The sequence below is a fragment of the Laccaria bicolor genome, genomic scaffold (genome assembly GCF_000143565.1).
Source record: "Laccaria bicolor S238N-H82 LACBIscaffold_1 genomic scaffold, whole genome shotgun sequence".
In the NCBI taxonomy this organism is placed as follows: domain Eukaryota; kingdom Fungi; phylum Basidiomycota; class Agaricomycetes; order Agaricales; family Hydnangiaceae; genus Laccaria; species Laccaria bicolor.
Genome location: NW_001889872.1, coordinates 668,796 through 692,238, shown reverse-complemented (window position 1 = coordinate 692,238; position 23,443 = coordinate 668,796). Strand labels below are relative to the sequence as shown.

At 46.3% G+C, this 23,443-nt stretch overlaps 11 protein-coding genes across 11 annotated transcripts; 7 read left to right on the top strand and 4 right to left on the bottom strand.

Annotated features, from left to right (window-relative positions):
- Positions 1–2,352: 2,352 nt before the first annotated feature.
- On the top strand, positions 2,353–2,625 carry LACBIDRAFT_300888 (uncharacterized protein; the record flags this gene model as incomplete). The annotated part of the gene is made up of 1 exon (XM_001873868.1): positions 2,353–2,625. Exon 1 carries the CDS (start codon positions 2,464–2,466, stop codon positions 2,623–2,625), a length of 162 nt encoding a protein of 53 aa, XP_001873903.1. The 5' UTR covers positions 2,353–2,463.
- Positions 2,626–3,522: 897 nt separating this feature from the next.
- Positions 3,523–5,249, top strand: LACBIDRAFT_399370 (microfibrillar-associated protein MFAP1, Zn finger, CCHC type protein; the record flags this gene model as incomplete). The annotated part of the gene is made up of 5 exons (XM_001873867.1): positions 3,523–3,996; positions 4,051–4,124; positions 4,177–4,322; positions 4,373–4,656; positions 4,713–5,249. 5 exons carry the CDS (start codon positions 3,523–3,525, stop codon positions 5,202–5,204), a joined length of 1,470 nt encoding a protein of 489 aa, XP_001873902.1. The 3' UTR covers positions 5,205–5,249.
- Positions 5,250–7,166: 1,917 nt separating this feature from the next.
- Positions 7,167–7,810, bottom strand: LACBIDRAFT_192410 (uncharacterized protein). Its single transcript, XM_001873262.1, has 4 exons — positions 7,632–7,810; positions 7,484–7,585; positions 7,338–7,431; positions 7,167–7,287 (listed from the first exon to the last, which is right to left on the bottom strand). Exons 1-4 carry the CDS (start codon positions 7,788–7,790, stop codon positions 7,229–7,231), a joined length of 414 nt encoding a protein of 137 aa, XP_001873297.1. The 5' UTR covers positions 7,791–7,810; the 3' UTR covers positions 7,167–7,228.
- Positions 7,811–8,325: 515 nt separating this feature from the next.
- LACBIDRAFT_300884 (uncharacterized protein) lies at positions 8,326–10,323 on the top strand (the record flags this gene model as incomplete). The annotated part of the gene is made up of 7 exons (XM_001873866.1): positions 8,326–8,512; positions 8,560–8,671; positions 8,721–8,735; positions 8,788–8,915; positions 8,966–9,040; positions 9,092–10,135; positions 10,187–10,323. 7 exons carry the CDS (start codon positions 8,326–8,328, stop codon positions 10,321–10,323), a joined length of 1,698 nt encoding a protein of 565 aa, XP_001873901.1.
- Positions 10,324–10,606: 283 nt separating this feature from the next.
- Positions 10,607–11,775, top strand: LACBIDRAFT_181601 (uncharacterized protein; the record flags this gene model as incomplete). Its single annotated transcript, XM_001873865.1, has 3 exons — positions 10,607–11,080; positions 11,133–11,143; positions 11,193–11,775. 3 exons carry the CDS (start codon positions 10,607–10,609, stop codon positions 11,734–11,736), a joined length of 1,029 nt encoding a protein of 342 aa, XP_001873900.1. The 3' UTR covers positions 11,737–11,775.
- Positions 11,776–11,995: 220 nt separating this feature from the next.
- LACBIDRAFT_242784 (uncharacterized protein) lies at positions 11,996–12,830 on the top strand (the record flags this gene model as incomplete). The annotated part of the gene is made up of 7 exons (XM_001873864.1): positions 11,996–12,065; positions 12,122–12,198; positions 12,263–12,367; positions 12,425–12,445; positions 12,500–12,592; positions 12,648–12,658; positions 12,713–12,830. The coding sequence occupies 7 exons, from the start codon at positions 11,996–11,998 to the stop codon at positions 12,828–12,830; spliced, it is 495 nt and encodes a 164-aa protein (XP_001873899.1).
- A 311-nt stretch (positions 12,831–13,141) lies between these two features.
- LACBIDRAFT_300881 (uncharacterized protein) lies at positions 13,142–14,534 on the bottom strand (the record flags this gene model as incomplete). Its single annotated transcript, XM_001873261.1, has 4 exons — positions 13,142–14,010; positions 14,065–14,169; positions 14,221–14,429; positions 14,482–14,534. The coding sequence occupies 4 exons, from the start codon at positions 14,532–14,534 to the stop codon at positions 13,142–13,144; spliced, it is 1,236 nt and encodes a 411-aa protein (XP_001873296.1).
- A 132-nt stretch (positions 14,535–14,666) lies between these two features.
- On the bottom strand, positions 14,667–15,355 carry LACBIDRAFT_319224 (uncharacterized protein; the record flags this gene model as incomplete). The annotated part of the gene is made up of 2 exons (XM_001873260.1): positions 14,667–14,735; positions 14,786–15,355. 2 exons carry the CDS (start codon positions 15,353–15,355, stop codon positions 14,667–14,669), a joined length of 639 nt encoding a protein of 212 aa, XP_001873295.1.
- Positions 15,356–15,711: 356 nt separating this feature from the next.
- On the top strand, positions 15,712–17,686 carry ALG1 (mannosyltransferase; the record flags this gene model as incomplete). Its single annotated transcript, XM_001873863.1, has 9 exons — positions 15,712–15,931; positions 15,986–16,176; positions 16,229–16,377; positions 16,428–16,517; positions 16,571–16,643; positions 16,690–17,155; positions 17,210–17,324; positions 17,374–17,449; positions 17,507–17,686. 9 exons carry the CDS (start codon positions 15,712–15,714, stop codon positions 17,684–17,686), a joined length of 1,560 nt encoding a protein of 519 aa, XP_001873898.1.
- A 63-nt stretch (positions 17,687–17,749) lies between these two features.
- LACBIDRAFT_242892 (uncharacterized protein) lies at positions 17,750–18,827 on the bottom strand (the record flags this gene model as incomplete). Its single annotated transcript, XM_001873259.1, has 7 exons — positions 17,750–17,863; positions 17,922–18,095; positions 18,150–18,350; positions 18,419–18,548; positions 18,599–18,642; positions 18,694–18,745; positions 18,793–18,827. 7 exons carry the CDS (start codon positions 18,825–18,827, stop codon positions 17,750–17,752), a joined length of 750 nt encoding a protein of 249 aa, XP_001873294.1.
- A 2,717-nt stretch (positions 18,828–21,544) lies between these two features.
- LACBIDRAFT_186940 (uncharacterized protein) lies at positions 21,545–23,427 on the top strand (the record flags this gene model as incomplete). The annotated part of the gene is made up of 10 exons (XM_001873862.1): positions 21,545–21,573; positions 21,624–21,664; positions 21,719–21,826; positions 21,878–22,143; positions 22,194–22,283; positions 22,334–22,467; positions 22,521–22,693; positions 22,749–23,071; positions 23,121–23,235; positions 23,291–23,427. The coding sequence occupies 10 exons, from the start codon at positions 21,545–21,547 to the stop codon at positions 23,311–23,313; spliced, it is 1,302 nt and encodes a 433-aa protein (XP_001873897.1). The 3' UTR covers positions 23,314–23,427.
- Positions 23,428–23,443: the final 16 nt, after the last annotated feature.

The following is a 23,443-nucleotide window of genomic DNA, read 5'->3' as shown; positions in this document are numbered from 1 at the left end:
TACCCCAAAACAAGCCCTTTTCTTACACCTATATCTCAACAACCACTAATCCAATTGATATCATTCAAAGTTCTGTATACTTGAGTCAGCAAGTACTTAATTCTTCACATTTTTCTAGACCCTTGTATGAAGTAGTGGTAAAACTCTCAAAACCTCATTTTTCCACTTTTTCCTACATGAAGTAGAGGATGAGATCCAGTGCTCATATTCATGTCAAAGATGTATACAGAATATTTGTATATTATCATATTTATATGGTAACTAGTCCCCAGAACTTAAGGAAGATATAGTATTTTTTATGTGGTGCAAAACTTATAGTGAGTCACTGTAGATCTCCTCCTCAACAAACACCCATTTGTCATTGCAGTCCATCCTTTCTGAAGCAGATGTGAATCTGAGAATTTGAAGCTTCTCCATCAATTCCAGTGCAAGGTTGTTTCGGCAAAGGGTGTCAATTTCTTTGCTTTACAAAAACATACACTCTGATGGAGCAGAGGATGCTTAAACTGGAAAAACATCCAATGTGACGTGGTACATTGTCTTCTTCTTTTTATTCACCTGATAGTGCCGTAGCAGCATCGTTCAAATTGAAAAAATTGAAAAACATGAAAAACATGAAACTAGGCATTATTGGTTCCAGAGTAAAACTAGAAATGAGATTCAAAAAATTGATCGGCACGGTGGAGTGCTGATGTTCAGCGTCAAGCAACAAGTTTGGGCACATGGAACAACAAAGCACGTTGCAAGAAAGGCTGAGTGGCCCGGCCGTGCCGCTGGCCTATGAGAATTTTTTCCCGAAGTGGCACATTTACCTTGATGCACCTTGAGGCTTGACGCACCTTGACGTTGACAGTTTCCTTTTGCATCGCCTCAAGGTGACCTTGCCTTCAAGGCACCTTTCCTTGCGGCAACACTACATCAACATTTTGAACATTTGGCGGTGTAACGCTGGCCCGATTTTGTTGCTTATTTCAGGTAAAGTAACGTGTAACGCTGGCCGTGTTGCTATGAAAATGACCAAAAAAAAGTCCATTTTTACAAAATTTTCTGTCCCTGCGGGGCTACAGATACTAAAATATAGGCGAAATCTGGTAGAATACCCTGGCATTGCCATCATCGTTGTATGCCTAGCCGACCGTCCACTTCTGTAACATTGTCTACCTAAATTTCCGGGGGGTTGCCTATCGGACCAATGTAACGCGTAACGCCTGGGTCAGTTGCCAAAAAAAATCCTTCGGCGCGCGTAACGCTCCGTCCGCTGTTGCCACCATACAGTTCGGTACAGTATTTTCCATCACTCAGTCAGTCACACTCAGTAAAAACGATTCGTCGTGTCTCAGTCATATGGTAGTCACGCTACTACACGAAAATGCACGACATGACTAAAAGCAGTCTTTTTTACAAAATTTTGACTTCGAGTTGACTTCGCCAAGTCGTGTCAAGTCGTGTGGCTGATGCCCACCATCTGTCGGTTACAGTCATTCGGTAGTCATATAGTCACCTCATAGTGGGTGACTTTCCGTAACTCAAATCTATAAAAATGAATAAATTTGACCCTTATCGGAGTTTGAAACGAGAACTTCACAGGAGAGTTTATTGGAGTGAATAAACCGTAACGCCAACTGATTAGATTCTATTTGATGTATTTGCTTGCCTTCACTTCCCTCCTGTCTGAGCTGCTCTGAGGTCGTGTAGGCCCATGGATGGGTTTATTATACTGATTATTCATCCACCCCGCTGTAAAATTAGACCACACGCTGGGTGAAGCCCAAAAAATCCCAAGTTGAGCTGAACATGGCTGTGGATCAGTGAGTTAGGTGTCAAGAAGGGTGTTTGTAAAGGGAGCAACAGTTTCCGGGAGGGGATTTTGTAGCCATAAGACATTGACACTTCTAATAGACTCTGTAGTGGCTTTGAACTGCAACGAGAGGGAGCAGAATGCCCCAGCCGTAGGAGAGTAGTAGGGGATGAGGTAGAGCTGACTAAGCCGTGTGGGAAGGAATCGTACCCAGGAAGGAAAGGTGTCCCCTTGGCAGGGTTGATTCCAGCGTTTGAAATCTGTTCGAGGGGTCTGTACCCTCTGAATAGATTAAGGTTTGTAACTGGGTTCCAACCAGGGACTCCATCAGAGTCGAACCCTTACAAGACTCGGCATCCCGGCAAAGGACCCTAGATTTCGTCGATTTATTCAAATCTAGAGAATTTGTGTTACGGAAAGTCACCCAGTCCTTCCATAGTCAAATAAAAGCCAGAACACAGTCATATAATAGTCTCTTTCCCGTCATGCTCAGGTCATTTGATTGATGTGTGTTAGTCATGTATCTCTCATCACAACCTCAGGTAACAGTATCGGAATCATGGAACAAATCATATATTTTCCAAGCCTACTGACTGTGCTCTATATACACCTCTAGCACCACCTCAAGTCCAAATTCTCATCTCCTAATTAAGCCGCATCTTCGTATGAAAAGAAGAGGTCGTTCTCGAGAGGGGATCATTTGTCGAAGGAGGGATGAGACTGTAGGGGGAAGGCCGAGACCATTCATCATAATAGGGGGGGGAAGCCAAAAGACATTCATCAAAGGAGGGAGGAGGCTATTGAGTGAGTCAGCAGGAGACTATTGAGTGAGGGAGGAGCCACACATCGTTGATGGAGGAGACAGTTCGTCGAAGGCGAAAACAAGTCGTCGATGGAGGAGACAGTTCGTCGAAAGCGGAAATAGGTCGTCGAAGGAAGAGAGAGGTCGTAGAGGGAGGAGACAGGTCGTCGAGGGCGGAGACAGTTCGTTGAGCTTAGATCTCAGAAACCATTTGTTGAGGGGATACCAGTTGTCAAGGGCGGAGACCGATCATCAAAGGGGAGACCATTCGCTGAGGGAGGAGATCGTCTGCTGAAGGAGGAAGAGAAAGGAGGCCGTTGGTCGAGGGAGGGAAGAGGCCTTTCGTCATCTCTACCTAGGGAGGAGACCCTTCGTCGCAAGAGGAGGCCGCTGGTCGAGGGAGGGAGAAGGCGTTCGTCGCGGGAAGGCTGTTCGTCGACTTATGAATCGGAGCTTGCGTGGGTGTGGTGAAGGAAGAACATGGAAGAACTTGGGAAGAACAAGGAATTTTCGCGCTGACAACATGATCACCTGATGTCGGAGTTTCAACGGACTTCAACAAATTGTCTTGTTGACTGAGGACAAAGGCGATACAAATGATAGAAATTCGGATGACCAGGATTAGACTACAACATGACTTGTAACTGACTATTCCTCGACTTCAGTTAGGCCATGAAAACTTTGCAGATACATAACTGAGCGCCACATGACTTTGCATTTACCAACATGACTTCACATGACCTTCTTGTGAGAGGTAGATGACTTGACCTGACTTTCGTTTTTACTGAGAGTCACATCGCCTGCATCACGCAAAGCCTAGGCGTCATTGGAGATTAGGTTGTGAAATCGGTGTTGTCGACTGTTGTATTCATCCCTGTTTAACCCCTGTTTGGCTTTGAATCATAGTACTACAGACTTCATCATGTCCTCAATCCGCAAGGACGCCCCACGATTACCTCGACCTGCTGCTCGTTACTGGAAAGGAAAGGCGCCGAAAGGTGCCGCTGAAGCTGGTTCTGACTCAGAAGATGAAGCCACAGCAACACCTCTAGAAGAAGGGGATGTTCCAATTCAGGACCACCAGGATGCTAGTGAAGATGAGGAGGAAGAGGATGGAATCCAGCTACGTCGAGATGTTGCAAAGTCCAAATCAATCAGCGTGGCTCTGAAGGACGTTAGTGTTTCTAAGGAGGGGAGAGTGATCATTGCAGGAAGGGAAGAATCTGGTCGGACAGTTGTGGAGGCGGAAGGTATGACTTATCATTATTTATTTCTGCTTTTCTGTCGAACCCGCGAGGCGATTCTCAAGCTTATTTGTAAAGAATCTGAAGAAGAAGAGTCTGACGAAGAGCAAACTAAGCCTGGAAAAAAGTCCGCGGAAGGTTCAGCGGAGGAGGTTTGTGGACAGTGTCTATGCTGCTCTATACCATGACCTTAGCGGATTTGTCAGTCGAGCGAATACGAGTCTGATTCTGAGGAAGAAGAGAAGCCAAAACTCCAATTTAGGCCCGTCTTTGTTCCCAAGTGCGTTATGCTTTAATATCTCATTAACCTGTGTACTGACAAACATCTGCAGGCGTGCGAGAATCACCATTTCTGAGAAGGAAGCTATCGCTCAGGACACTCAAGAAGCTCTTGCAAAGAAAGAAGCCGAGGCAGAGGAGCGCCGGAAACAAAGCCATGACCTCGTTGCGGAAAGTATCAGGCGAGAATTGGCTGAGAGTGAGTTTTTCATATATGCCACACTCGTCTGATGACATAACATTTCATAGAGGAGAAGGACGAGGAGATTCCCGACGTGGATGACACAGATGGCTTAGACCCGGCTGCTGAATTTGAAGCATGGCGATTGAGAGAGTTGAACAGAATCAAAACAGAGAAGGAGGAGGAGCTTCGCCGTGAAGAAGAACGCGAGGAGATTGAGCGACGTAGAGCTATGCCAGAGGAGCAGAGGATGAAGGAAGATCTGGAAAGGGCTCAAAAGCTGAGGGAAGATAAGCCGAAAGGGCAACAAAAGTTCTTGCAAAAATACTGGCACAAGGGAGCTTTCCATCAGGCATGTTATTATCCTAAGAGATTGCGAGTAGCTGACACATTAATTCATTTTATTAGGACGAAGAGATTCTCAAACGCCATGATTTTACGGAAGCAACTGAATCTACGATAGATGTTTCCATGCTGCCTAAAGTTATGCAAGTAAAAAATTTTGGCAAACGAAGCCGGACCAAATACACCCATCTCTTGGATCAAGATACAACTGCACCGTCAGGCGGGTTTGGTGGAACTGCTCCTGTAAGGGCCGGAGGGACATCCCTCGACGGGGGTGGCTGTTTTCTTTGTGGTGGCCCGCATCTGAAGAAAGATTGTCCTCAAAATACTGGACCTCTATCTGAGCGTGGCAGTGGCGCGAATGCAGGGCCCATAGGATCAAGGCAATTTGGGGGAAGACGAGACCAAGGCTCGTGGCGTGATGATGATGGCGATGAACGCATAGCGGCTCGAAAGGATTATCGTCGAGGAAATGACCGAGCAGAAGATGATGTAGACAATTACCACAGATCGAGATCACCTAATGGTAGAGAGAAACGCCGGCGTGTTGGGTAGTAGTAGCCACTACTACTAGCCAGATCAAATTTAGTCTTGTGTTAATGCTGACTGGCTCGCTGACAATTCGGTTCCTGACCATAAGTAGCACTCCGGCTACTAAACACTTCTGCACTCATAGTCACGTGTTAATGCCAAGCATGCTTACTGAAATCTATTTTCTGAGGCCATCGTTTTATTATAATTCTGTCTGTCTGAATTATTCTCAACATGCCCTAGCATGCCTCGCACAGTCAAAGTCGCTGTCATTGGAAGTGGGCTTGCAGGCCTTACCGCCGCTTATTTACTGACAAAGCCCCGCGCCGATGACCTTGTTTACTTCGAGGTTCACCTCTTCGAAAAGGTGGGTTACACCAATTGACCGTTTGACCCGTCTAACGCACCATTCAGGCCTCAACAATTGGAATGGGAGCATCATCCGTTTCTGTGCCTCTACCCGACTCAGGGGATAGCTGGTCGGTCGACGTTCCCATGAGGTCTTTCCAAGGAGGTGAGCCTTGCATTTTGCATGCTAATATTCCTTTCATGACTTTGACTTTAGGGTACTACCCCCAACTCATTGCCTTGTACAAGAGTCTTGGCGTTGCTTTCAGAAAAGCCGACTTCTCGTATTCTTTTTCGTTTCTCACACCCCCGACTAAAGACCACGGCAGAAAGATTACAGCAACCATGATCTACAATGGAGGGTCTGGCCGTGCCGGGGTCAGCATGCCATCAATTCTGAAAAGCCAGCGATTGAAGAACCAAGGCTTCTTACCTTTCCTCTTGCACAAGACTTGGTCAACCGGACTCTTCGTTATCCTCACGGCGCAGCTACTGCTCTGCTATGTGATGACGTTGTTTTATTCCCTGCCGTTCTGGAGATCATCAAAGCTGTCCGCTATGAAGTTTGGGGATTGGGCGAAAAACGTTGCGCCGAAGGGCATGTTAGCAAGAAGGACCGGCATGGATATCGCTTGGCAAGATTATTTTCAAACCGTCTTGCTTCCCCTGTTTTCTGCGGTGTGTACGGCACCTGAAATGGATATTTTCAACCATCCTGCGGAAGAGTTCCTGGGTGCTTACCACTTCTTTCGTTGTGCTGTAGCCCGTTTAATATTTTTCACAGATTATATCTGGCTCACCTTTGGAACTCACCACTACGTTGTGGTGAACGGTGTTCGGGATGTGGTTTCTCACTTGACCGCGAATCTATCCCATATCCACCTATCTGCACCCATCATCGGCATTCGACCAGATGTGCAGGATCCGCGACTTGCATCAATACACTACGCCGACGCGGATAAAACGCACACTCTCGATGGGTTTCACCATATTATATTTGCTACGCAAGCCAATAGTGCCATTCCGTTGCTATCCAAGTATGCGGCGTCGTTGCCAGGTGAAGCATGTCAGCAAAGGAACGTCCTCGAAAACCTGAAGAAATGCCTAGAGTCGTTTACATATCGATCAACAATTGTTATCAATCACAGCGACGAAAGATTCTTGCCGGACAATGCACGAGACCGACGGGATCTGAACCTCGTTTGTGCCAACTGGGTCGAGAGCGAGGAGAGTGCCATAGAAGGAGAAAGCCGCACTTCTAAACTATGCGTCTCGCCATCATATACGATGGCTACGCACATTCTTCCTCGACCCAAAGGATACCCAAGTCATTTTCCAAGCGTTTACCAGACTACTAACCCGATTATACCCCCCAAGAAAGAAAGCCTGCTGAGCGTGGCGTCCCTCGAACGTGCGGTGCTAACTCTAGAAGGAAAGGCGGCTTTGGCGAGACTGTCAAAGCAAGAGAAACGGAGATGGTGGCAGTGTGGTGTTGAAGCAGAGAGTCAATTGGGAGAGTTGCAAGGCGGACGACGACGACAAGACCAGAAAATACCAGGAATCTGGATCTGTGGATCGTTTGCACACGCGGGTATACCTTTGCTGGAAGGATGCGTGATTAGCGCAAGGAACGTAGTTGAACAGGGGATTCTGGAGAGCGAAGGGGCTTCCAAGTTGTCGCGTTTATGGTAGAATAAGAGTTACAGGTGTTTCTTTTCGATCTCTCTGCGTACATCTAATGAAGTACTGGATTCCATTCCTGTGATATGTCAGATGGGTTTGAAGGATAGTGATGCAAAGAGATGTTACCCAAGAAAATGTCTGCAGGTTCAATGGTTTCATCACGACCCATGAGGATGTCGAGATGCAGATTGGAATAAGGCATCGTCGGAAGGCGGGGAGCCTAGATAAGAGGAAGTGAGGAAGGATGCGAGACTTAAGGAAGGTAAAGTGACATCTGCTACGATCTTGCGTTCCATCAATGAACGCATGGGAGCGTGCAAGCCGTATATATTTCTTTGCATTGATAGCTTAAGATTGTCCTGAGTCTCCTCCCACTGTATGGAGTGAGTGAACGATAAACCAGAAAGAGAGCAGACTTGCGTTCTCGAGCCTCTCCCTGACGGAAGACTGTGATATTTCTGCTGCGATTGTGCGAGGTCCATATGTGAGAGAATCGTGCACACCGAGGGCGTTTGAAGTGTCTTGTACTGAAGCAACCTTTGCAGGAGTTGTTGGGACGATTCTGAACTGTGGAGGCATGATGAACGCGTAAGAGCAAGTGGTGGACGTGTGACGTGACGGTAACGGCTTGCCTCCTCTGTCCACAATGACCTCGTACATCCCCATACCAGCTTCATCTTCTCCTGGTCGCGCACCCACGACGTCGAGGTCACCGTTGTCATCGCGCTCTACGTTCTCCTCACGCTCTACGTTCTCCTCACGCTCTACCTTCCCCTCACGCTCACCGTTGGGCACCAGGTCTTCCGTCGCTCTTGAAAATGCCATCTCCCTCACACTTCCTTTTCCGCCTCACAGGTCCTCATCTGCAGACCACCGATCCTTTGAACCCCGGGTCATTCGCGCTGCACCAGACTCATCTAATTCCCCATGTCAACCTCTTAATAGTCGTTCATCCTCAATCCTTAGGCCTGCCGCCTCGCAATCTATTACATCCGTCCAACACTCCACTTCTCTATCCTTTCCTCGGCCATCCTATCTCGAAAACTCTGCATTCAGACAACTCTTACTTTTAGAGCAGCCTCTATACACTATACCCAGTCGCAAGCTCGATTCCATGCACACACACCCCTCTACTTTGCCCGCTTCCTCAGACAGCGATGACGACAGCACCGCTACCCCTCCTCGCGATACCGTTCTCCCCCCCAAGGAGTACTCTTTCAAACTGCCTACATGCTGGAGTGACCAGGACCGCCACAGCCTTTTAAATGTCTCGTTGAATGGACGGGAACTGTCTTACCAGGGTTTGTTTCTCCCCCTCTACATTTCCGCAGCCCTGACATTGTATCAGGAACTTCATGTGGGGACAAAGACGCTGCAGCTGCAAGGACTATTCATCCAATCCCACCTGCCTGTGGAATATACTACTATGAGGTTGAAATACTCGGTAAGGAGCATAAAAGGTGAGCGATTTCAGTATCCCGCATCGCCCTTTTTAACATATTTCTTTAGTCACATCAGCATAGGGTCCGTTCTACCTTCCTCACGGTCCACACGAGATTAATTTTGTCACCCTCAGGCTTGCAGGACATGGCGTGAAGTTCTCCCGACTCCCAGGCTGGGAACCCAATTCATGGGGATACCACGGGGATGATGGGTGCTCTTTCGCTGCCGAGAAAAACGGAACATCGTATGGTCCGACTTACGGCGGTAAGTTTAAATTTACACTTCCCGGTCCCCTTACCAACATCTTGCAGCTGGTGATATTATTGGATGTGGGATAGATTTCACGACCCGTCGTGCTTTTTTTACCAAGAACGGGTCGTTTATTGGTGTGTTCGCCGTCAGTGTATACATACACATTTAAGTTAATGAGTTCATAGGCGCTGTCTTTGAGAATGTTGGTAAAGACATAGACCTCTATCCGTCAGTGGGGCTTCAGCATGCAGGAGAGATCATTCGTGTTAATTTTGGCCACGAACCTTTCAAGTTTGATATCGACTCTCACGTACAGCAACAAAGAAGTGCAGTTTGGAACAACATTCTGGCTACGCCCATCGATCCTTCAGTCTTGGAGGGCCGAAGTATGTCCACCACAGGGAAGACCACTCTCTCTGACGAGCAGTCGAAGGGGGTACTGAACAAGCTCGTTCTGACATATCTGGTGCATCATGGCTACGCAAAGACGGTGAGGGCTTTCCAGAAACAACAGCCTGACGTTTTGGCTGCGAAAGACCCCGATATCGTGATGGACGATACCGTCGCCGAAACCGGGGGCATGGATGAAGATATTAAGTGTCGGACTAGGATAGTCAATTCTGTCATAACCGGCGACATCGACTCTGCCATTGCGGAAACCAAGAAGCATCACCCAGTAGTCCTCGAATCAGAGAACCACTTGATGTTATTCAAACTACGTTGCAGAAAATTCGTGGAGCTTATTCTAGAGACGACAGAAATGAAGAAGAGGATAAAAAGCTTGAAGGAGACGCGAGCGGAGAAGCGTCATTACGATGAAATCGGCAACGGTAATGGCGAGTTTTGGATGGACGAAGAAATGGGCATGGATGTAGATGACGACGCCGTGGGGCTAATGTCCACTTCTCCCACAACGATCCCATACAACACTCAACCCTTGCGAAATGGCCGAGAAAAGGCTGTGTCACCTGATGGCGAAGCAAAGGACTTGTCGTCTGTAGATGCCGCTGCACAATACGAGATGGCCTTGAACACGGCGATTGCTTATGGGCAAGAGTTGTCAAACGACTACAAGTCAGACACGAGGCCAGAGGTGCGACAATTATTCAAGCAAACATTTGGTATTGTCGCCTGGGAGGATCCACTAGAAGCAGGAGGTAGCGTGGCGAGCGTCGTCAGTTATGAAGCCAGGGTTAATCTGGCAAATGAGCTCAATCAAGCTATTCTCAGTTCGTCGTCTTCCCGTCACGTCTTTCTCTTACTGAACCTCATTCGCATAGAGTCCCAAGGGAGGCCAACTCGTCCCGCATTGGAGATGCTTTACCGACAAACCGCTGCATGTCTACTGCAGCTGGGTACAATGGGTGTCGGCGAAGCTGCCTTTGCAGACATATCTCGAGAAATTCTCGAGTCATGACACAAAGTTTCACTAACTGTATTTTACTTCTGTTATGTATTTGCTGTCGACTAATGCTTATATAAATCTCTGTTGTTGTACTCATCGATGTACTTTATGCAGTTGGGATCCGGTTAACTCATTTATGTCAACTTGGCAACCACACCATTCAAGTAGATGATTCACGTCTGGTGCGGGGGGACAAAATTCAATTGCATTCACGGGAGTAATTTGTGAGAGTGGGCGACTCTGTACTGGACCGGAAAATGCCTGGGACTCCGCTTCATCAGTTGTAACCACCAACATGTCGCGCTCCTTCATACTTGCGTCAAGGGAGTCTCAACTCGCTCAGATTCAAACAAACAGCGTTCTTGCATCTTTTCAAGCCCTCTTCGCAGCGAATGCCGACTCATCATCCCCAACACCCACTTTTCGTGCGTCCTTCATGACCACTGCTGGAGATAAAAATCAATCGCAAGCGTTATACCTCCTTGGAGGGAAAGCACTATGGACCAAGGAGTTGGAAGTCGCGCTCAAGGAACACCACGTCGATATGCTTGTTCATTCCTTGAAGGATGTCCCGACAACTCTTCCCGACGGTTGTGTGCTCGGTGGAATTCTGGAGCGAGAGGACCCCGTGGACAGCCTTGTCGTCAAGCACGGCGAGCGGTGGAAAAGCCTTGACGAACTGCCGTCTGGAAGTGTGATTGGGACGAGCAGCGTCAGACGGATTGCTCAGTTAAAGAGAAAATATCCTCATCTCAAGTTTATGGATGTGGTGTGTCTTTTTATCATCTTTCCGCTAACATGTAATTAACCCCTCACTTAAGCGCGGAAACCTGTGTGTAATCTCCAAAAACTCAAGCTTCCTGTCTGACATCGTTCCTTAGAAATACTCGTCTCGCCAAGTTGGACGCCCCAGAGGGCCCATACTCTGCTCTGATCCTCGCCAAAGCAGGCCTTGTCCGCCTTGGAATGGGCGATCGTATTACATTGGATTTAACACCCCCAACACTATTTTACGCGGTGTCGCAGGGTGCTTTAGGGATCGAGGTTCGCAGCGACGACGTAGAAGCCCTTGAATTGTGTGAGAGGCTCACCCATCGAGAAACGCAATTGAAGTGCCTGGCGGAACGAGCGTGCCTGAGAGTTTTGGAGGGTGGCTGCAGTGTACCAGTTGGAGTAGCGAGTCAACTCGAGGGAGGTGTCCTTTCATTGTCTGGGTGTGTAACTGCCATTGACGGGGAAAGCCACGTCGAGCACAAGTTGGAAGAAAAGGTAGAGAATGCGGAGGATGCTGAGAAGGTAGGAACAAAGCTGGCGAAAATATTGCTAGACTCGGGTGCAAAGAAGATCCTGGACGATATCAATGTGGACAGGAATCGTAGAGTCAATGAGGCCAAGGTTGAGGACGAGGTGAAGGCGACAAAGTGAATAAGAATGTATTTTGTAGTACAAAAAAAATGTATCTCGTCAGACCACGTCGAAGAACGGCTGAATGGCAGCGCTGCGATTGCGGCGAGTCGGGATCTTTGTGGGATGCTCTACATCTCCACGAGCGCTTGCATTTCCCTCTAATTTGGAGAGCAAGTGACTCTAAGGTGGAGAGGTTTTTTCACTTTCATTTTGGCAAACAAACACTTTAAATAACACAACCCATGTTTGTCGGTGTTTGCCAACTTGGTACCCTCAAATGGCCTCCATCTCTGCAAGGCGCCTCGCCAAAGAACTCAGAGAAATTCAGGGAGAAGGTTGTCCAGTTGGTGAGAATCTCGGTGTTGTTTCGTTGCCCATGGTCATTTACCTTTGCTCTCTTCAGGCATTTCTCTTTTAAAGGCAGACGATTTCGCGACATGGTGGTTCTCCATCGAGGTCATGGGCGAATCTCTGTATCAGGTCCTTCTTTCAACAGTTACGCATGCTAAGTCGATCGCAATCTCATGCGCATCTTGACTTTCAGAACGAAGCCTACACCCTTCAATTTCGATTCGATTCGCAATATCCCATCTCCTCACCTGCTGTGCAGTTCGTCGTAACAGACGGTAAACAGGCGCCAATTCACCCAGTTCGTTTCGAAACGCGCAGCTATTTCATTTGTTTTTACTGACATTACGATTCCCAGCATGTGTACTCAAACGGACACGTTAGTTTTCCTCCCCATTCTTTGAGAGTCTGATTCTACCACTTTGCCCCATAGATCTGCGCATCCATTCTTGGAAATGAATGGTCTCCAGTTTTGAGTGTCGTGGCAGTTTGCGTCACTTTACAAAGTATGCTAGCCTCTTGCAAGGTGAGCTACCCCTCAACCAGGTGAAAATATTGATAACCACTTGTCCGACTGGTAGAAGAAAGAGAGGTGAACTTCATTAGACAATCGCATGCTTATACCCATGGTTGACTCGTCTTGAAGACCAACAGACAATGACCGATATGTACGTACTGCGCCCGAGAACCCTAAGAAGGTAAGATGCCATCTGCCTAAATCTGTTTCATCTGCTAACTCCTTTCCAGACACAATTCCATTATGATGGTATGAATGATCATGTTGCCTCTTCCCACCGAGGCTGACAACAGTTTTTGGATTGTTATGCAAAGATGATACGTGAGTTCATACCATAGTCTCTGAAAATGTTAACGCAGCTGACCTCTTGGTGACAGCGTGTAATGCTTACCTGTAATACGAGAATGATTTATCTGCTAGTTAAAGACTATTTTTCCGTAAGTATATATATTGGCTTCCTCTTGGTTATTGGGGCTCGAGTCAGATGGACACAGAAGTGATACCCATTACATAGGAAAAAAAAAGTTGCAATGTCCATTCAAAAAGAAAGATTGCGAATCACACCGTCTTCTGCCTACAGTTTTGACAGCCGGTGGGTGGGGGCGTTATTGTCGCAGCTGCAAGCTGAGCAGATGAACTGGGCCCTCCGGCCAAGCAAGAACCATCACATGAGGTCCCACAAGAACAACGCCCACTTGGACAAAGACACTGGCCACCACAGCACTCCAATTTTGGCAAACTGCCGCTGCCTGAGAGTAAGGACTCTGATGCCCGGTAAATAGTGACATCAGTTGGGTCGAGTGTGCGGCTCCCGTATCGGCGGTGAGCGGGGGGTGGGGGGAGAGCAGCTGCACGGGCAAAAAAGCGATCAAGAAAGTCTGAGTTGGGAAGATTTTTGTCCTTGATCGTAGTTCCGGCGTAGTCAATACACGTTCCACATCCATCCGCGCAGTTTCGTCGATCCTTCGCGACGTTATCGGAGCCTCGATGTTCAGGGCATCCTGGACAAGCGCACTGAAGACCACAGGTACAACCAGAGCCGGCAAGTGACGTGATCTCACTCATGGGAGGCATGGAGGCGAATTCGGGTATAGATACTGGCAATTGGGAAGAAGACGGTACAGAGAGAATTGGAGGGAGGTCTGGTCCTTTGGAATAATGCAATATATGTCTGATTTCGCTTGAGCGCTTGCGCGTTGCAAGGGGTGGAGTGCCTGGTCGAGAATGGAGACGTTTGAGTTTATGAGGATGCTTCTTCATTGAGTTGGAAGAAGGTGTTTCCAGGAGTGCGGAATCGTGCATGGCCGCAACGCGAGCAAGGGTGGTCAAGCTCTCTGCATCGCTGACTTTAGACGAGGATGCAGAGTCTCTGCTGCAGTTACATTTCCAAACGCTATTGCAAGTACATGGGTTGAGCAGCGAATCGACTAGATATTTCAGGCGTAAGCTAGGTAATTTGATTGAACAAAATAAGATCCTACCTTTTTGCCGAGAGTCAGGCTCTTTCGAACAGGATGAACGAGCTGGATTCAGAACGTCTTTCAAACCGTTTGGTAATGCCGGGACTATAGGAATGAACCTCCTGGCTAACTCACGGATCAAAGAGTGGGAGCGGAAAGAATTAGATGCAAACCTACACTTTGAGCCTGCTGACAATGGGATGAGTTGTTCCTGGGTCATACGGTCCTTGGGATCACAAGTGCACTTTGAGTGCAGTTTCTTTGACTGACGAAGCTCGCGACATTTGTTACATTGAGAAACGGGACGACCTTTCTTCTTGACTTCGAATAAGGGACGGTCTGTATGATGGCAGGACGAAGATCTGTGTCCTTTTATGCAGGATTCGCTGTGAGGTGATGAGAAGGACAAATTGCGATGATAGTAGGAAATGACAGCACCAGGCAAACTTCTTGCTGTTCACAAAGACCATGGACAATGGCAAAGACGACATCGGCGACGATTGAATGGAATGTACTGCATTACATAAGCAATTCAGGAACAATCGTATGACTAAGCTACACTGACATATACTTTGCCATCCTTGAGCTTACGTAAGTTACTGAAGGTAACGTCATTTATTTATTCACCTCTTCAATCTTTCTTCCAGTTTGGTGAATTCATCTAGCGCAATCTCCTCCTCCTGGTCTAACACCTAGAAAAAAATGATTAAGTATTTTATTTATAATAACCCTTAAATCTCACCTGTTCTACACCTTTCACCTCGGGAACATAGTGCATCAGCATTCTTTCAATTCCGCTCTTCAGTGTCACCGTGCTCGAGTCGCATCCCCTGCAGCTTCCCTTGAGTTTGACTTTGACCAACCGGTCTCCCTCTTCGTCAAATCCACGAAACTCAATGTCTCCTCCGTCCTCCATGATGGCAGGTCGTACCCTCGTCTCCAACAGTTCCTTGATCATTGCAACCGTCTCTGAATCGGTGTCCAAAATTCGTGTGTCTTGAGGTCCCGCTTGTTCTCGCTCTTCGTCGGTGCGGAAAAGCTTTTGCCCGGACGAGAAGAATTCCATAATAATAGAATATATTTCGGGTTTCACGACCGCCCATCGGTGTTCTGAGTCCTTCGATACCGTCACAAAATCCGGGCCATAGAACACACCAGAAACACCTTCCACGCCCATAAGTCTAATGGCTAGCGGAGAGATGAGAGCTGAGCGCGTGTCCAGGAATTCAGCTGTGCCATCGCCCATCACCGGCACACCCAGGATAAATTTGAGAGAGTCCTCGTTTGGCGTCGTTTCTGTTTGAATAAACATCGAGCGTGCTAAAAGCTCTATTTAGTACACTCACTTCCGATGCGCAATCAATCTCACTGGTGGAAGAATTTAGTTTGGATGTGACTTGTTGCCGTCGAGCATCGGGTCGAACATAGAGTGTGAAAGCTGACGCGGGGCGCGAGTGCGACGACAAGAAAGTCCTAATAGAATGCTGTAGACATGAATTCGACCTGTTCGTCTTTCTCGCCGCAACTTTGATGAAGCTTCGCAACGAGGTCCTTGAAAGTGAGGACATGACAGTGAGTAAGAGAGAGGTCAGTGACAAACATTCAGGTGAAGTCACATGGCTACATACTTACACCAGGCTCAGCACATATCTAGGCGTTGACCTTGAAATGGCGGAGAGTCGCCTCACAGTCTCTCATTTCCTAATCTCCGTCGCCCTTCTAGCCCTGACATGGGTTATTTGGGTAGCCTTCAAGCCACGAAAACGCGTTTCTTTGCGTTCTGTTGCTATCTTGGTTCTGGGAGACATAGGCCGCAGTCCTAGAATGATGTACCACGCCCAGAGCTTTGCGGAGAATGGCTTTACGACGAACCTAATTGGTTATGGAGGTACCTCCTCATTATCTGTTTCTATGGTTTGTAGGTCAATATTTTAGTTTTCAGGCTCAAATCCCATCCCGTCTCTCAAGCGTTTGCCAAAGATGAATATTTGGTACCTTCCAGAACCGCCCAAGCTTCTGCGTTGCTTCCCCTTCGTTATCGCAGCACCTTTAAAGATCATACACCAAATATTGTCTATCTTTTGGGTTCTTCTTTTCCGGATAGATGTCCCTCCCGAATTTATCCTTGTTCAGGTCCATTTTGTTCTTCTTGTTTGTGCCATTCAGTCTTGACGCCCCTTCTAAGAATCCCCCCAGCATTCCAACCTTGGCATTGGTGCAACTCGTAGGAAGGATCCGAGGAAGCAAAATCATAATAGATTGGCACAACCTCGGCTACAGCATTCTAGCTTTGAAACTGGGCACCAATCATATATTTGTTCGCTTGGCTATGTGGTTGGTCTCACCGCTGTTTACACATCATCGACGAAACCCACGAAGTATAGGTTTGAACGAAAATTCGGTCACTCAGCATACGCACATTTGTTCGTTACATACGCCATGCGCGATTTTTTGGTAAAAGAGTGGGATTTACAGTGAGCAGTCTCTCGTTTTTCTCTTCCTATCAGGCCATTTATACATGATTTAGAGGGCAAAAAATTGTTCTTCACGATCGCCCCCCGCAACATTTTCATCATTCCTCCGCTCAAGAGATACACGAGGTATACTGTCTTTCTTCTTTCTGGCTGTAACTCAACGCGATTACAGCTCTTTCGAAAACTACAACCGCTTCTGGAAAATCAGAAAGTGTTGGATGACTTCCTCCCACTTTCATCTGTACCATACTCAACCGCGTTCACACGAGCCATGTCAAAACCAGCTACGGACACTTTACAGGAACCTTTCTCAGAACCCGGTATTGACGCCTATTCCGATACACCGTCGCCCTCTTTACGACCTGACCGACCTGCCCTTCTCGTGTCTAGCACTTCTTGGACACCGGATGAGGATTTCGAAATACTCATAGACTCACTTGGGATATACGAGACACGAGCCGGGGAACTTGCATCTCAAAAAGTTGCTGCATCTTTGCCAAAAATATTGGTGGTTGTGACAGGCAAGGGACCTCTCCAGGCCAAATACATGGCGGACGTGAATCGTCTGCAAAGAGATTGGAAGTGGGTTCGTTTTATAAGCTTGTGGTTGGAGGCGGAGGACTATCCCATCTTCCTTGGTTTGTTCTGCCCTTTCTCATTGTTTGAAGTCGTTGTTCAACGTAGGTCTCCAGGTTCCGCTGATTTAGGAGTATGTTTACACTCCAGTTCATCTTCTCTTGATCTTCCGATGAAAATAGTTGATATGTTTGGGTGTGGTCTCCCCGTTTGTGCCCTGGACTTCGCATGGTATGCCAATTCTGACCTCTCAAATAATTCTAACCCAAACAACTTCAAGCCTTCACGAACTTGTCAATGATGGTGGAAATGGCAGAGTTTTTAAAACCGCCCCTCAATTAGCAATACAACTCGAGGTACATCTCATCTTCTTTTGCGTCATCTTGAACTCTCATGATGGTTCCGTTGTAAAGACTCTTCTAGCTGGCTTCCCAGACTCTCCGTCCCTCAGAAAATTGGCCTCTTCACTTGAACGTGCCCCAGCAATACCTAATCCCCACGTTTCGACAAACCACGGGTCAGAGGAATCTCAGGTGTGGTGCACCTGGGAAGAAAACTGGGGCCGTGTCATGAGACGTCTGATTCTTGTCTGATTCTCCCTGATGTTAATTTCTAAGATACCGATACAAATCCGGACACATCTGCAGCTGTCAAAGTTACCCACTTGCTGTGGCTGCAAACGACAGCGTCTCCATTCGACCTCTACCTTTGCATTCCTTTTGCAACAGCTCGTTGATGAGACGGAATTGACTTGGGTCAATAAGCATTGTCTAGCAATGTATGCGATAAATAAAATTTTCGCCACTGAAAACACCGGAAATGACAGACCACTTCCCAATCTGCCTGCGTTATGTTGTCGATTTCAACCTTTTCTGCACAGGCCGTCACCTGCTCTCGAAGACGGCCCCCGTCTTCGGTTGGCATCGAGACTTTAATTCTCATGCGTGCCCTTTGTATTGGCAGGTTGGAATCAGTCTGCAGTTGCTTGATACATTCGGAAACCTTGGTAAAGCTGGTGAAGAGTGACCCCCAGCGGACGCCGAGTTGATTACCCACCTGGCTCTTTGCAGTCTTGTTCTGTTTCACACTAAATCCAGCTTCGGCCATCGCTTTCTCGATCATCCCGACGGGATAAGGGCGCTGTGTCGACGGATCCACACATTTTTCTCCCACCAGAGTCGCGATTTCTTTGCGGAGCGATGTGAGGTCGTGGTCACGTTCTTTTTCCCCGACTTGGACTTCTCCCTTCTTGAGAATCTTAAGACACAACGGGTAATAGCGGTTCAACGGCTGAGTGCCTTGAAGGGAGGAAGAAGGACACCCACCTCCTTCACAATATCGCCAAGTTCCAATTTTCCGAAAGCCTTCTGAAGATCTCCACTCTTGGCAACTTCGCCTTTGGAGACGTTTACAAAAACGTTGCTAATTTGGAGGACATCATCTAGATTTGTCTCGCTATGATGATTGAACGACGGAGAGCAGTGAAGAAGGCTGGAGCGACGTACACGCCTGTCCTCCATTCTTGTACTTTATTTTTGTAGCAGGCAATCTTAGATCAAGAATGAGACGATAATCTGAATAGTATCCCTCTGACTCATACCTCGAATCGCTTTCCTCCCTTCTTTAGACGTACAATGGAAACATTGGTTAGCCTGGGTTAGTTAGAAACCATAGTTTCAGGAAAGAGAGAGTATAGCACTTTATTTGGTTGGACGGCTGCTGGATTTGAGGCATGGTGGCGGTATAGGATTGAGGTATGTACAATGAATGAGAATGATTAGGTATGAGATAACATGGCAGGGTACTGGTGTTTGTAGTTGCTACAGAAGAAATTAAAATAAAATAAAATAAAAAGAGGGAAAAAGCGAAAGAAAGAAGAATATTTCTTATCTTATCTTATCTTACATCCATGAGCTATAAACTACTGATCCATCTTTCCATCTCCACCTACACCTGGGCTGTGACCAACCTTGTTCTGACAGGGCCTTTGGATACCTGCTATCCCCCTCATTACAATCTACTCTGTTTGGGATTTTTCAGTATATTTTATCTGCCCTACTGCCCTCAGATTCTGGCCTAGAGCATCATTTCCTGCTCTGATTCTCTTTGGAGGTAATTGGGGAGCTAAAATTGTTAAGACATCTTGTGCAGGCCTACTATTAGCTAATCAAACTGTATTTTGTAATGGGCTAGCAATGATATTGGGTGAGCTGAATTAATGCTCTCCTGTGATGGTTCAAGAAAATGACTATTTAAAGCCCTGGATTACTTCCAAAAATTTGGGTGGGAGCAATTGATCCTTTGCTTGATGGGGTGTATGTGAGGCACCTCCATTTTGATGTTCACAGGCCATACTACAGAATATACTGTGTAGAAGATATCATTTTCATTTCCCTTTGCATGATTACCATTCTGTACAATTACAGCTTTTTTTGCAGTCAGGATCTCCCTGATTAATGCTAGATGCTCACACAAAAGCTTCAAAAACAACTGTTTCTCTGCAACAGTAGGATGGACATAATTCATATTTTGTACCTTGACACAATGCCAAATATCAGTTCCATTTTTTTACCCAAGGCTCAAGCATCAATAGTTGTTGCATAGCCAACTTGAATATAATTTCTTCAGGAATGGGAAGAACCCCAGAAACCTTTTTTGTTTAGGCATACATTAAACAATTTACCCATCCTCTGATTTCGAATGACTGTGGCACTTCATCTCACATTTTTTCATCTATATTCGAAGCTGATCATTTATCCAAATGTCAAATTAACCATCACATTCTTTCCCTGTTGAATTTCTTGTAGCAGTTATATTGCGATGTAGTTGAAAATTGAACAGTAAGATACATAGAAATTTTGTAATAGCTCATATTTGCACAATAATCTCAATGTATCTTCAATTTTACATGATGTAAAAATGTGGTGGAAGGCGGCTCTGGTGCCATGTCTGGGACACCTTATGTCCATATATAGACATAATTTATGTCTATATTGAGACATGTCCAAAAAAAGACATAAGGTCGTCCAAAAACAGACATAAGCCATCAATCTCACACCCACGCCCAAATAGGCAGCTGCTCAAGTAGTTGACCTCCTACTGGCTTTTCTCCCTGTGCTATGCGCCGCAGGCCAGAAAAATATTTGAATAGCTCACTTACCTTGTGGGAAATTATAGGATACACTAATATGAACCCAGAATGCATTTTTAAATCATTGAAAAGAGAATTTGTGCTGTTCTGAGCATAAAGTCAGTTCCACTTAATGCAATTGCTCATCAAAGTATGTGTCGATGCTAGTAGAATATCTCAGAGTATGTGGAAGCACTTTACATGCACTTCTTCCTCCTAATGGCAGGTTGTTGCATTAAAGGCAACAAAAAGACAGAATCAATGGGTAAAAAAATGTTGTACTGCTTTAAAAATGCTGATACAGGAGTGCTGGTATGTTGTTAATATTTCCTCACATAGTCTTGACCTTCATATAAAAAGAATTTGTAACAATCTCAAGATCTGGACTGTGTTGCAATAAATCTATCTAAAGTTGACAATAAATCTGTCACAATTGAACAACCCTTGCTGTTGATCTATAATTCTACATATATAATCAGTGTAAAGTATCCTGCTTCTTACATGCACATTTTTGAAAGGAATTGAAACATTCTCAGCTGTTCCAGACATGACACTAGAGCCATCATTATTCCTGTTCATTGTAATTTTCAGTACTTTATCCTTGTTAGCTCAACATGAGGAACTTGAACATAAATCTGCTTTGCAATTAATCTGAGCTTTTGGCATAATCCCCTGTCTTGTGGTTTCATGTGTAAAAATGCATCCTGATGGGAAGACTCACTCATAATATCTAACCTTTTTCCTCATAGTTGTGGCCCCTGATAGGTGCCTGCCCCATTTTTAAATGGTAGATAGGGAGAGGATATATTTCACAAATTTTCCTAGCAATCTGTCAAGTTTCTAACAAGATACATATTTGTGATTCAATTATCTCTGTGAAAAAAAAAAAAGATGTCAATCACTGGAATTGAACTTAGGTTGGCCATAAAAGGAGATCAAAAAAGCGCAATAATCCACTACACTATACAGCCCTATATAATATTTACATGTAGTTACCATATATGTAATTTTTGAAAAACGGTGTCCTTGTCCCAGACATGACACCAGAGCCTGGAAGGCCGCAGAGAGGGCAAAACTATACGAGCAAGCTTCCAAAAGAGATATTACACAGCCACTTGCTATCACATAAGCATGCTATAACATAAGCATAGCTATCACATACATAAGCGTAGCTATCACATAAGCATAGCTATTATGTAATAGCAACTACAAACACCAGTAGTCTGCCATAACATAGATGGCCACGTGCCGGATATTGAAGTTACGTAGTGATTTACACTTTTTGAACTAGTACTTGGTACATATCTTATTCACTTTCACGATGAAGGGCATAGGAAAGGCTCTAGCTCGGTATCTCCCCTCAGCTAATCCCCTTGACGTCGTCTCTCACCTTTCTCCAGGACGCCATTTGCGGTGACTAGCAGGATTGGAATGGCTAAGAGTGAGACCCCTTTGCCGATATAAGTTGTCAAGCAAACACCCTTTCCTTTGACAGAGTCCTCCGATCCCGAATTCGATGACTACGAACGCCATTTCGCTTCGCTTGAGAAGGGTTCGGAGAAGCTTATCAAAGATACCAAAGCGTTTTCCGAGGCTGTCGCAGGTGCGTTACCATGCATCAACCAGAAATGTGCTCAGATTGCTTTCCCTATAGCTCTCTTCACGTCCGGTGCTGGATTCGGAACCCATTTCGCGGTCATATTTCAGCCCCTTGCCAGCGAACTCGACGTCCTCGGAAAGCACCCAGACGCTGCCCAGACAATCCGCAGCGTCAATAAATATGAAACTGCCATGGAAGAAATGCGTTCCTTGATAGGACCCGAGCTCGAACTCATAGAAACACGAATCACTGGACCTGCGAAAGAGCTGCAGTCAGTAATGAAGCTCATACGAAAAAGCATTACCAAGCGAGAGCACAAGGTGCGTGGAACCCCCTGCATCATCAAGCAGGTTTGAACCCCCCACTTTAGTTGACCGATTTCGACCGGTATAATAATTCACTCACGAAATTACGGGACAAAAAAGAGAAATCGTTGAACGACGAGAAGAACCTGTTCAAGGTATGGGCAGCCGACTCTTACGCCATTTTCTGGCGCCTCACCTTTCCAAGTTGGAACAAGACTTCGAAATTGCAACAAACGAGTACGAGTACATCAACAGTGCTCTGAAACAAGATCTCCCTCGATTCATGACCCTTGCCACACATTTCATTGACCCACTGTTCAACTCGTTGTTCTACATGCAGTGCGTTTTATTTTCTTGAGATAACGCAAAGAAGACTGACGACGTGGTTACAGACTAAACATATATTATTTGATTTTGGAGAAGATGAGCAGCTTTGCCGATCAAGCCAAATATGATGTATCCAACAGACCCGGCGCCCAAATCGCTCAGGAATACGAAGAAAAGCGGACAGATGCTTGGAGCGTTATCGAAAATCTAAACATCATTAAACGCATCATCTCTGTTTGTCAGTTGTGGATTTTATGCCATCGAACTTGTCCTCATTCTTTCTTGAATTTCAGCGAGACTTGTGCAGGCCTCCCGTAGTCAGAACGGTGTCGGTCGATCCCCGTCAGTGGCGACATCATCTTCCGCTGGGTCTGCGACAGCGGCTCCTTCCCGCGCAGTATCAGGCTCAGCAGGATATAAGAAAGCGCCGCCACCTCCTCCGTCAAGTTCATTTACTGCTCCTCCGCCTCCGTACTCAGCCTCGTCAAGCGGGGGAAGCGCTTCCTCTGGCGTGACTGGGAAACGGGGACCTCCACCACCTCCACCGCTCAAACCAAAGCCGAAACCGACCCCCAAAGTGCAGTACGTGGTAGCTCTGTATGATTTTGTTGCCCAGGTATTCCCATATTTTTATTCTGTTCAACGAGACCCTGACGTTTATCGAGGCGGACGGAGATTTGTCATTCAACGCTGGAGATCGGATAGAGCTTGTGGAGAAGACGCAGAGTAGTGAGGATTGGTGGACAGGCCGATTAAATGGACAGCAAGGCGTTTTTCCTGGTATGTAAAGATATTACCCCGAATTCTATGTTTCCGCTGATCATTTATTTACAAGGAAATTATGTTCAAGAGACTTGAGAGATAATCATAGTAGTCGTGACTTGTCAAACAGATTTTGTTGATATGATTGAGTGGACTTGGCAAGTAGGTATAAACACGGAACAATAAATGAGGAGTAAAGGGATTGGCGTGATTGGCTGGCTATTTA